This window comes from Melanotaenia boesemani, chromosome 15, assembly GCF_017639745.1.
Source record: "Melanotaenia boesemani isolate fMelBoe1 chromosome 15, fMelBoe1.pri, whole genome shotgun sequence".
In the NCBI taxonomy this organism is placed as follows: domain Eukaryota; kingdom Metazoa; phylum Chordata; class Actinopteri; order Atheriniformes; family Melanotaeniidae; genus Melanotaenia; species Melanotaenia boesemani.
Window position 1 is genome coordinate 145,396 of NC_055696.1, and position 11,290 is coordinate 156,685.

Sequence of the window (11,290 nt, forward strand, 5' to 3'; positions counted from 1 at the left end):
ATTGTCAAGAAAAATAAAAATAATAGATCTGTGGAAACATAAGTGAAAATACAGTATTTAAGGTAAGTATTTAAATTCTGAACAGCTTCATCCTTCAATAGTTGGAACCCATTTGGACACATTTTCTTCAGGAGTAATTCTCCAGGCTTCTTGAAGGACTTTCTGAAGCTCTTCTTTGAACGGTGGCTGCATGTTGTTCTGCTCTCTGTCCAGAAGATTCCACACTGCTTCAGTAATGTTGAGGTCCTGGCTCGGTGGACTGTTCATCTTTCCGCTAGACTTTAAAAAAAAATGCAGCCAAAGTCCAAAGGGAATCTTAGGAAGGCCCTCAGAAAGCCGGAGGAGCCGTTTCTTAAGGCTGCTTTAAAAGTTACAGGAAAGTGTGGAAGGAAAACTATGGACTGGCTCATGATGGGTGTTGCCAAATCTCAGAGAACAGAACGACTTGTAGAAACTTTATATTTTTCTCTGTAGTACATACGCTGATTAACTACACCTAAATATTGCAGTAAGTCCAGGTACTTGAGTACGCCCATTGAAGCGTCAGGCTTATTGAGGCTACTTTCACACTGCAGGTAAAAGTCTGCAGATCACTTCCATGTCACCAAATGTGACGTTTTTCAAAGTGACATCAGTCGGAAAGGTCACGTGACATTTCCTCCGACTCTTCGCCGGAGAAGGCGGGATGTGGCAAGATCACGTGTGAGCAGAGGAAGCAATATTTAATAATATGAAAGCTGAAATCGATCCACAAGCTGATGTGTAGCATCCATCTTCACATGCTGCACGTGACGTCACGTCTTCGGTTCGAGAACTTCAGGCCTGTCGATTGTTCAGACTGGAGTCTGATAAACATTGAATTATAATGTGAAGAACCACAGAAAAAAACCGAAGGTGAGCATTAAGCCCTGCAGTGTGAACATAGCCTGACTCTACCCCCTTCCTCCTGGGACAGGACGGATTCAGGACTGGGCCTTAAAATGTGCCTGAAATATTCCTGCAGTTCAAGCCGAGCGAAATGCTTCCTGCCTTTTTTACATGTTTTTTTAAATGAACTTTGATCCAGTTGATGCCTTTCTGCTTGTGTGTCCGGAAGAATCCGTTTCTTTTCCTTTTCTCTGAAACAGAAAGCCACTGACAGCACGAGGAATTCCTCTGGTGTTTACAGATCTCCCACTTTGAGATCGCGTGTTTTTGAGGCATTTCAGTTTAACCCTTTCATGCACGAACTACAGTCTGTTTGCTAGTAAATGCACGGCTGAGGATGGATGATTATTGGGTATAGTGAATGTTCCAGACATGTATAGAATAAATAAATCTATTTGAAATTTTCATATATGTAACAGGAAGAGAAAATGGTAAAGCTGTTAAAACAGAGTCGATATATAAACATGACAATAGTTTAAAATGTTTTCATAGAACAGCTGAAAATAAATAAAAAGCCAAACAAGATTAAAATGGAAGAAAATCATCATTTTACATGTCTGTAATATATGTATGTGAAAAATATTTATTCTTTTAACAATTCATGCATCAGAGTGTTAAAGAAGCCTCGTTGGACCTTTCTGGGTCTGTTCATGTTCGTCTGGTTTCTCCTTCATCAGGCACGAGTTTGACTCAGAGCAGATCCCCGACCTGACCAAAGATGTTTACATCCAGGACATCCACTGTGTTGGCTCGCTTTGTAAGCTCTACTTCAGGGAGCTGCCCAACCCCCTGCTCACCTACCAGCTCTATGAGAAATTCTCTGTAAGCCTCTCACACACCACCACCCAGCATCATAACGGCAGCTTTGTGGGTTTTAACAGTAACACTAAACATTCTTTAAGTGAGTTTGGCCGTGCCTGACACTTCTTTAACTTTTAGTCTGATTTTTATAAGTTGATGATAAAAATTCTTCTGATTTATCTGATAGGAATTCCTAAAATTCATCTTGCTGTTATAAACCACAAAAATAAAAGCATTGTGTTTGACACACCCTGTCATTACAAATGCAGCAAACCGCTTTGACTTGGAATAGAAACCTTCTCCAGCCTCAGCGAAGCCATGCCTTGGGGGGAAGTGAATGTTTTCTTGTTGTTATGGCAGCAGGGGAGAGGAGGGGGCTTGGTGATGTCAGACCGATGCACCATGTAGCATCAACAGTGTCACTACGCTGAGTTTAATGTTAAGTCATTGTTGATTTTACCCCCAATTTCTGGCTTTGTTTCACTTTGAAGGAGGCCGTATCAGCGGCAACCGACGAAGAACGACTTATCAAAATCCATGATGTCATCCAGCAGCTTCCTCCGCCGCATTACAGGTCAGTGTGTGGGGACACTGCCCCCCGCTGGCAGAGCGAGGAACTGCCAGCTCGCTTGTGTTACAGCTGAGGCCCCATGTGATGTTACTCTGCACTCAGTGCAATCATTTAACAGCTTCTAGCTGAAGTTTTCATCCTTTGTATAGACTTATAATGGCAAATTTCCAAGTTATTCCAGAGGGATGTGAGCACAAAGTAACACACAGACAGTTTGAAGTAGTATTTCTACTCAGCACATGTCTAAAGGCATCTCATTTCATTCTAGGACCCTGGAGTTCCTCATGAGGCACCTTTCCCGCCTGGCAGCGTTCAGCTACATCACCAACATGCACAGTAAGAACCTGGCTATCGTCTGGGCACCAAACCTGCTGAGGTGAGCTGCCATCCTGCTCTGTAGGACGTTCTTTATATGTTTCACATTGTAAGAATATACAAAGGTTTTCTAAGCTGGCTGTGGATTTAAAGGGACCTCCACAATTTTATAGCAGATATCTCAATTCTTTTCTGTTTTAAATGAGTTATTGAAGGCTTTATGCAGCTTTTTGTTAAATAAATTTGGGGAATAATTTGGCTCTCAGTATTTAAACATTTATTCTATTCCTGTCTTTTGTCTCTTGTCACATCAGGTCCAAACAGATTGAATCTGCATGTTTCAGCGGTACAGCAGCTTTCATGGAAGTACGAATCCAGTCTGTGGTGGTGGAGTTCATCCTCAACCATGTCGATGTGCTTTTCAGCTCCAAACTCAGCTCCCTAATAAGAGAGGGCGCAGGTACGCCCAGACGGCTGCACACACACCACCAGCTAAATAAATGTGTTCTCTGCCATTAACGGCCTTGCTGCCACATCTCCAGGGCACAACTCTTTGTCTCGGCCCAAGTCCCTGCTGGTTTCCTCACCCTCCACAAAACTTCTGACTCTGGAGGAAGCCCAGGCCAGAACGCAGGCTCAGATCAACTCTCCTGTCACTGAAGACAGCAAGTACATCGAGGTGGGCGAAGGTCCGGCTGCCTTGCAGGGCAAGTTTCACACTGTCATCGAGTTTCCCACCGAAAGGTTGGTTCACTTGTCTTTGTTATTTAACCCTTAAAACAACCCCGAGCATCGTCAGCAATGCCTCAGGAAGGGTAGTGAGTAACTCTGTGGGGTTGATAGTTGACCCTTAAGGTGGTGTTTATTCTGAGGCTATATGGTAAATCCACAACGAGTGATCAATGATAACATGATAATCAGATTTTTGCCATAAGAAAAGAACGCTATCACTACGGTGTTACCTCTGTACTGACCTGGAAATTATGATGATGCTAATTTCTATCAAACTTTCCACCAATCAGAGAGCTTAAATTGACGCTAATGTCCAATCAGCAGCAGCCAAAGATCAAAAAGTGACAAAATTATATGTCTCTCTGAAAAATAATGAGGGTTAGGGTCTATGTCTGGAATGAAGTGAAGATGTTTTTCAAGAATATATTTAAAGGGCCTAAAATATATTCTTGTTTAGATGTTTACAGTGTGTTGATGTTGCTGAATAAAGATTTGAGCTCTGTCTCCCTCTGCTGGACGCATTTTCCCACCACTTGAAAGTTTCACTGTTTATCTGATTTTGTGCTGTTTAAATAAACGACTCCAAAGTGGATTAAATCATTATTTGGCCTATTCTGTAATGAGGATTTCTCAGCTTAATGACACAAACTTTCTAAATATTTTCTTATCCATAATCATTTTTAATCACAGGAAAAGACCTCCAATTAAATCCAAGAAGTCTCCTGTGGGTAGTTGGCGTTCTTTCTTCAATCTGGGAAAGTCATCCTCCCTGTCCAAACGCAAGCTGCAGCGTAACCCCAGTGAACCCAGTGAGCTGAAGGCCATGGCTCTGGCTGGTGAGTCCTCACCTCATAACCGAATCAGCCGAGTCATTTAGTTACAGAAGCTTAATCAGGAGGACGTGACTGGTTTGTGTTGTATTTCAGGAGGCCGAGGAGATACAGCAACATTAAGGTCAGCCAAGAGTGAAGAGTCGCTGAGCTCCCTACACAAAGTTGAAGGTGATAATTTGTATTTGCATGTATTGGTTTATTATGTCAGCACAGTTATTCATTTCCTCTCGTACCCTTCCACCAAAGCTGTTATTTCTGATTGGGTTGTTTTGCTCCTTCAGGAGAGTCCAAGCTGTACCGTCCCCGGCGGCCGCGCTCCAGCAGCGACGCCCTATCAGCCTCCTTCAACGGTGAGCTGCTGGACAGCCGGCAGCACTGCAACTCCTACGATAACCTGGATGCCACAGAGGACAGCGACGCAGACGACGGGCCCATCTGTGTGCCCGCTCTCATCTCACCTCCCCGCTCGGCAGGCGAAGACGTTGACCTCAGCCCGCCAGACATCGGCATGGCTTCCTTAGACTTTGACCCCATGTCTTTCCAGTGCAGCGTCCCAGACACCTCCTACACCTTCTCCGTAGATGACTCGCCAGCTGGGGCAGAGGGCTCCACGTTAAAGAGAAGCTCTGGCAGCATCCGTGGCAAGCCCAACAGCTCTGACCTCATCTCTGCTGCCTTGCTCGGCAGCTTGTTGTCAGCAGACTTCAGCCTGGGTGAGAGAGAGAAGCCAGAAAGCAAAAAACTGGCCACTTCTTATTCTTACACTGATAAACCCACACAGGCTGTCTCACCTATTAAATGTGGAAAGGCCACCAGTTTGACACCGTTTGCCACTTCAGAGCTTCTCTCTCTGGAGATGCCTGACAAGAACACAGCCAGACAGGCTGCCTCTCCGCAGCCACTGTCTCCCCCTTTAAGACCCAAAGACTCGCCTCCCCTGATGGGCAGCGTGCTGCTGAGGGCAGCCGAGCCGTCACTAAGTGAAGCTTTTCAAATGGAGCTGAACTTGAAGCTGGCAGCGTTTGACTCTGTGGACAGTAAAGACCTGAGCGGAGAGGACGGCGTACAGCAGGCGGCAGCCGCCAGCAGCCAAGACAGCCGAGGTAAGAACTAGAGAGTAAACTTCTTTAACTCAACCCGTTTCATTATATCAAGGTGATTGAATATTTTTGGCAAGTTTAATCTTAAATAATTCTTTTCTTGTCTTGCCAAAGCACCGAGCTTAACTGCTGACCTCTCCTTCTCTGAAGCACCTTAAATCCAGCCTCTCTCCTCACCCACTGCTGTCTTACTGTTCACCTCACATCCCTCATGTTTTTCTGTTCCCAATAGGAAACTATCTAACTCCAGGCTCTTCAAAGGACCTCCCCCCTCGTTCCCTCAGCTCCACAGCTCTTACTTCTGCCCCTCCTCCCCCTCCACCTCCTAAAAATGCTGCCCGCATGCTGGCCCTGGCCCTGGCTGAGTCCGCCCAGCAAGTCTCTGTTCAGTCTCAGTCCTCCGAGTCTCCAACCCTGGTGTACCCCCCTCTGCAGCAACCGGTGACCTCTAACTTTGAGGACTCGGTTCATCCGCCAGTCCCACATTTTCAGACTGTCACTGAGGAGGGAGTGGGGAGAAAATCTCCACCTCCAAACAGCACTGCTGCCACCGTCACCACCGCCTCATCTTATCCATCCACTCCCAGTCCTCCAGGCAAACCACAGCTACCAGAGAAACCCAGCACAAATACAGAGCCATCAGACGGAGCCAATTCCTCTACAACTCTGTCTGGAGCTCGGCAAGACACGGATTCTACCCCACCACGCTCTCCACTTTACAAGAGCACCCCACTTCCCAGTTCAACAAGCCTGACTTCTCCAACCAGGAAGAGTCCAGAAAGGCAGAAGACTGTCCCAGGACAGGTCCCAGTTCATACCAGCTCATCCAGTGCCACTCCAGCCACCACCCACAGCGGCAGCTGCAGAGACAGTCAAGTCTTACCGCAACCTTTCCCAGAGGTAAATGTCATCAAGACAAATATGATGTGTGAGAACGATCCAGTAACAGCTAGGAAAAGAGATGCACTTCAATGTTGCTCCAGACCACAGAGCCTTTAACAAGTACTCAGATGTTCTCAGCCGAGGGTTACGTTTATGTTTGACTTTTACTTTTCTCTGAAAAATCTCCTCCAAGTATGTACTGGAATCTATGGGGCGATAGGGTGGTGTTCTGTCATGTAGAGGATGAGCTCCAAGTTCTTTGAGTTTAAAGTTACAATGAGAATTAGATGTGGAAAATGTGGGTGTTATGTACGTATGTATATATGAACTGTGCTCTAAAACTCCTCATCCCAATTAATCTGTTTTTTTAAAATGATAAAAATTTTAAGCTGTTCAATAAAAATAAACAAACCTGTCCACCATTAAGTTGAGTTGGTTGTTTGGAGGTTTGAATAACTTTATACTTGCATACAGTAGCAGAAACAGTAAGTAAGTAGGTTTGCTCTTTGCAGCAATCCCACAAATAATACAAAGCTGAAAAACAGCTTTTATAGCTCCTGGTAGAATAGTCCCCCTCCCTCCAAGTCCCCCCAGTTTAATAACCAAACCAGACTGGTTAGACTGGTCAGAATGTAGCAGAGGTGTGTATTAGCCTAGCTAACCTGTAACATGTCTTTATTTTCTCAGATCAAAGCTGATACCACCACACCACCTCCAGTCCTTCCAAAACCCTCAGAGCAGCCTCCTCTGACAACTCAGAGACCCAAAAAGCCGGCGGTCTCGCTGCCCCAACACCAAACTCAGCAGCAAAACCAAGCCGAGATTCAGCCTCACCAGCAGTTGCCACCTCCCACGCAGCCCCAGACACATGTCCATTCCCAGGCCCATCTCTCAAAGGCCAGCGCAAGAGTAGCACCCACCTCTGCTGAGCCTGTGGAGAAGCCTTGGGAGGCCATCAAGCCAGTGCAGCCCTATACACAGTCTGCAAAACATGACTCCTACGGACCCAAACCTCCAGCGCCTCCCATCCGCACCATGGAGAGCAAACTGGCAGCAGCAGCGATTAGCCAAAGCGAAGCTTCCTACCACATCCTGGATGAAGCCGGCCATCTCGGGGAAGCTCTTTCTCCTCAACCTCTTTCTCCTCGTAAATCTTCCACACACCAGCCAGCTTACCTTTACCACGCTAAAGGAGAGCCAGTTTTAATTGAACCTCCAGGAGCAGCTTATTACCACCAGAGGCCTGGTCCTCTGGGCCCGCAGACCATTCCCCACCATTACAGACCAGAAAGCATCACCCCACACTCTTACGTGTCCAAGTCTGAGCCTCAGATACCTTACAGTGCTCGAGTTGATAACAGATACAGCACTTTAGGCCACAGGTCCTACCACCACTCCATGAAGTTGAGAGGAAACCCCCGTGTGTATGTGTCTCCGGGACCAGGGCATCCAAGTTACAGCCATGACAGACCCCACGGTTATCCCACCATCCGCAGAGTGCACTCTCTCCATGTTCCCTCCACCATTCGCTCAGTGCCCATTCAAAGGACTGAAGTTCCCCCAGACGATGACATGTTCTTCTACCACCGACCCGTGTATCAGTGCAAATCCTACCAGCAGCCCCCGCAGCAGTCCTCACAAACCGACTACCACGTCACTCAACTGCAGCCTTACTTTGAGAATGGACGGGTCCAGTATCGCTACAGTCCATACTCTGGTTCAGGCCCTCTAGAAGCACCGTACTACGACATAGACCCTTACGGGACAATCCGGGTCCGACACTTCCACTCCTACAGCGGCCGAGATGCTGCAGCTGTTGCTGGGCGGCCGGGTGGAAAGGCGACTGGGTACCACTACCTCGCCCGCCACATTCTTCCCCCTGGAAAGGAGCATAGCTTCGTCAGCAGGGATGTGCCCCTGAGTCATGGGAGTAAGGAAGCTGCTGCTTACCTCGCCTGGGATCCAGAAGAAGCAGAAAAGCTCTGCATGCACTCCATCCGCAGGGAGAGCAGGGCCCGACTGAAGATTAGGGGCCCCGTCCTCTCTCAGTATGACAACGTGGGCTTGTTCACACCAGCAGATATATCAGGATATGAGACGCTGCACCTGCGGAGTAAATCTGACCCAGGTAAAGCTGTGCTTTTAGCAGCCGAGAGCAAGGACGGGCGCTACCTCCCCAGACACAAGGTGTCAGACCCTGACGTCCTCATGTACATGGAGACTGATAAGCATGTCCACGGCAGTGGAATGGGTGATAAGTCGGATGTGCTTTCCAAGCAGAGCATTTCTAAGAAATGCCAATCTTCCCACTCGCTTCCTACCACTCTGAGTCACGGCCTCTCCCATCAGCAGGAGAGTGGCCGACACGAGGCCAAGTATGAGTCTGGAGAGGACGCCAGCAGGTCCAAACACCGGCAGGATTATCCAAACAAAAGGAACATCCAACCCCGTTACGAGTGCCCCGACTCGGACCACCTCCAGATGAAAGTAAAACCAAGTTATCACAATACAGACGACCAGCCTTCAGCTCCCAGGGAGCAACTTGGCCGCTCCAAACCAGAGCGATCACACAGCATCCGAGAGGAGCAGCACTACAGCCAGAGCAAACCAGACCTGGACAGAGACTACGCCTGTCAGAAACTCTGCACTAAATCTGTACAGTCCCACTATGACAACTTGGATGATTACCACCCTGTACCTCAGCCTCAAGCCACTGTTCAAAAACACGGGGGCTCTGGGACTTTCCCAGCTCCGGGTTTCTCGGCGAGCCACAGCAACAGAGCGTACTCCACAGCTCTGGGCCAGGGAGCTTTCATCCAGACTGAGCTGCAGAGGCCAGAGGCAGAAATCTGTACAGAATGAAGCATTTGAGCAGGAAGTGGCAAAAAATGATCTCTCGCTGTGTAGAAGAAGAAACTGAGCTATGGTTGAGCAGCCTCTGCAGGACAGTGGACTGTTACATCCATAGTTGTGCTTTTCTGTATTTTTAATGAATTGTAAAGAATATTGTAAAACTTTTTACAGAAAGTCCTGAATGTACCTGAAATTATTGTCCATGAGACCATGTGATTGATTGAGACAGTAGCCAATTATAAATGCATATGATGAGAAAGACGTGAGGTACTTTTCACAGGAACTACAAATGTAAAATATATATATACATATACATACTATATATATGTGTATACAGATAGAATCACTAGTAATAAGGGATTTTTAGTTGTATTTTTTGTGTTTTTTTTTTTTTTTTTAGCTGTGGCGCTGAACATGAACACCAACTTGGGACTAAGGTTTGCATTTTAGAAATGCATGCTCTCTCCTACAGAACAGTTCTGTGTACTTCTTTATCCTGTTGCATTCTTTCTGGGTGTTAGAGCACAAGTTAAAGACGGAGGGCGTATTTAAGTCGTGGGACCCTCCCGTTAACACGAGGCGGTTCAGTGTGTCGTCGTTTGCGTTGACGAATGGCAGATTTAATTTGAAGCTGCGATGGGTTCTTTGAGTTCATGTAGTGGTTATCAATGTCTTATTTTCTCTGTGACTGTGCCATTTTTAGGTAAATTTGTTAAAAACAGATTTCAGTGACTTGTAAAGGAATGTTTTGGTACTTGTCTGTTCTTCGTTGGAAGAGGGACCAAAGACTTGGCACAGCTCTTGCACATATGGGATGAAGATGTGAAGGTGAGTGAATGTTGTAGCTTCCGAAGTCTAAAGGTTTATTTCCTTTTTTAAGATGTGGTACTTTTAAAAAACTGGACTAATTAAATGGAGCTGAAAGTTATGTCTTCTCAAACAACATGATGAACATGTTGCCGCTGCTTTGTTGGAAGAGGAAAACACAACTTCTCTGTGACGAGCCTTAAATTTTGTTCCCGGAGACCACATCTTGTTTATGGTTATGTGTCGTCCTCATCGTTGTCATGCACAAATCGGCTTAAAGGATTTTTGACAGTTTTGGTTTGATGGCGGCGTTTTTTTTCGCTTGGGTTTATTTTAGTTTTTTATAATTTACAACAACGATGAAGGTATTTTTCTTTTTATTAAAAGGATACCTGGGGTCAGTTTGTCATGCTGGAAATAGATTATAGTACATTCATGTAGTATTACACTACAGACCCTTCGGGCTCAGCATAATGGATGGATTACAGTTTAATTAAAACATGTCTAAATCCAGGTTGTACTCTGTAACTTTGATTTCTATATCGCTTGCAGGTTTTGCTCCTTTTGCCTTATCTAAAGCCTCTACCTTCTCAGATGGGGTGTTGAACTAAGGCACTGTGTACTTGAATGTGAAAACACTTTCCCCAAACTAGAGGTGTCTAAAGTCAGATATGAAATTAATAAAACTCTTCAGGAATACATAAAAAATCCTGACTTTTGATATGTTGATATGCATGACGTTTCTGATATACCTCTGCTTTAGCTCGGTGGGATCGTTGGTTAAATAGAAACACGAGAAGGAAACACAGAACTGTGTTTGTCTTGATGATCATTAGAAGATACTTTGAATCAAAGATCTCTTTCCCAGTGTGTCTCCAGTCTTTTCTGACATCACTGTGGGGTGATGTGGTCCCAAACTGCTGCTTTGAGAAAATAAAGTGCTGAAACATCCTTCCTCTCCCAGACTGCATGTTCTTATCAGCCAGTCAGGAAAGCAAGCAGGTGAATTCTACGCCACCCTTCACCACGCTGTTACAGCCAGATGACTGTTGTAACAATTTTGACCTTTAGAGACCCTCTCTGTGGTCTCTGGCAGCACCGCTAAAAGGTCTGGAGGAAAGGTCAGACCGGGAAAAACTGCTGGTTCGCGTTCAGCAGCTCTAAAGACCTCAGTGACATTTACTCAGTTTCCAGACTTCAAACATGAGCTGCATTTTCAGCATGGGATTTACTCGTATGCTACGTTAGGTGTGATTCGATTTATAACAAAACCAGCACATTTACGTCATGCTGAAGAAAAAAATCATCTGACCAGAATGACCAGACCAGAACGTATCATATTTGATACATACAGTTTCAGAGACCTATTGCATCACTTTATGGTAAAACCCTGATGTAAACTGTCTGAAATGTGTGTCTTGCCTCCTAGCAGATATCATTTGGGACACAATAATTCTGACCTGTCCCAC

The 11,290-nt window shown here is 45.8% G+C and overlaps 1 protein-coding gene across 7 annotated transcripts in view; it reads left to right on the forward strand.

Annotated features, from left to right (window-relative positions):
- Window positions 1–10,772, forward strand: part of arhgap32b (Rho GTPase activating protein 32b) — a 141,052-nt gene extending 130,280 nt beyond the window's left edge. For 6 of the 7 annotated variants that reach the window (XM_042007847.1, XM_042007849.1, XM_042007848.1 and 3 more), the window contains 10 exons: window positions 1,605–1,749; window positions 2,220–2,302; window positions 2,568–2,675; window positions 2,929–3,074; window positions 3,157–3,358; window positions 4,037–4,182; window positions 4,273–4,347; window positions 4,461–5,282; window positions 5,512–6,179; window positions 6,849–10,772. In XM_042007847.1, the coding sequence (XP_041863781.1) occupies window positions 1,605–1,749; window positions 2,220–2,302; window positions 2,568–2,675; window positions 2,929–3,074; window positions 3,157–3,358; window positions 4,037–4,182; window positions 4,273–4,347; window positions 4,461–5,282; window positions 5,512–6,179; window positions 6,849–9,023 (4,570 nt within the window). In that variant the 3' untranslated portion in view covers window positions 9,024–10,772. The remainder of the gene's footprint in view (window positions 1–1,604; window positions 1,750–2,219; window positions 2,303–2,567; window positions 2,676–2,928; window positions 3,075–3,156; window positions 3,359–4,036; window positions 4,183–4,272; window positions 4,348–4,460; window positions 5,283–5,511; window positions 6,180–6,848) is intronic. The other variant, XM_042007851.1, reaches the window with a different exon arrangement.
- Window positions 10,773–11,290: the final 518 nt, after the last annotated feature.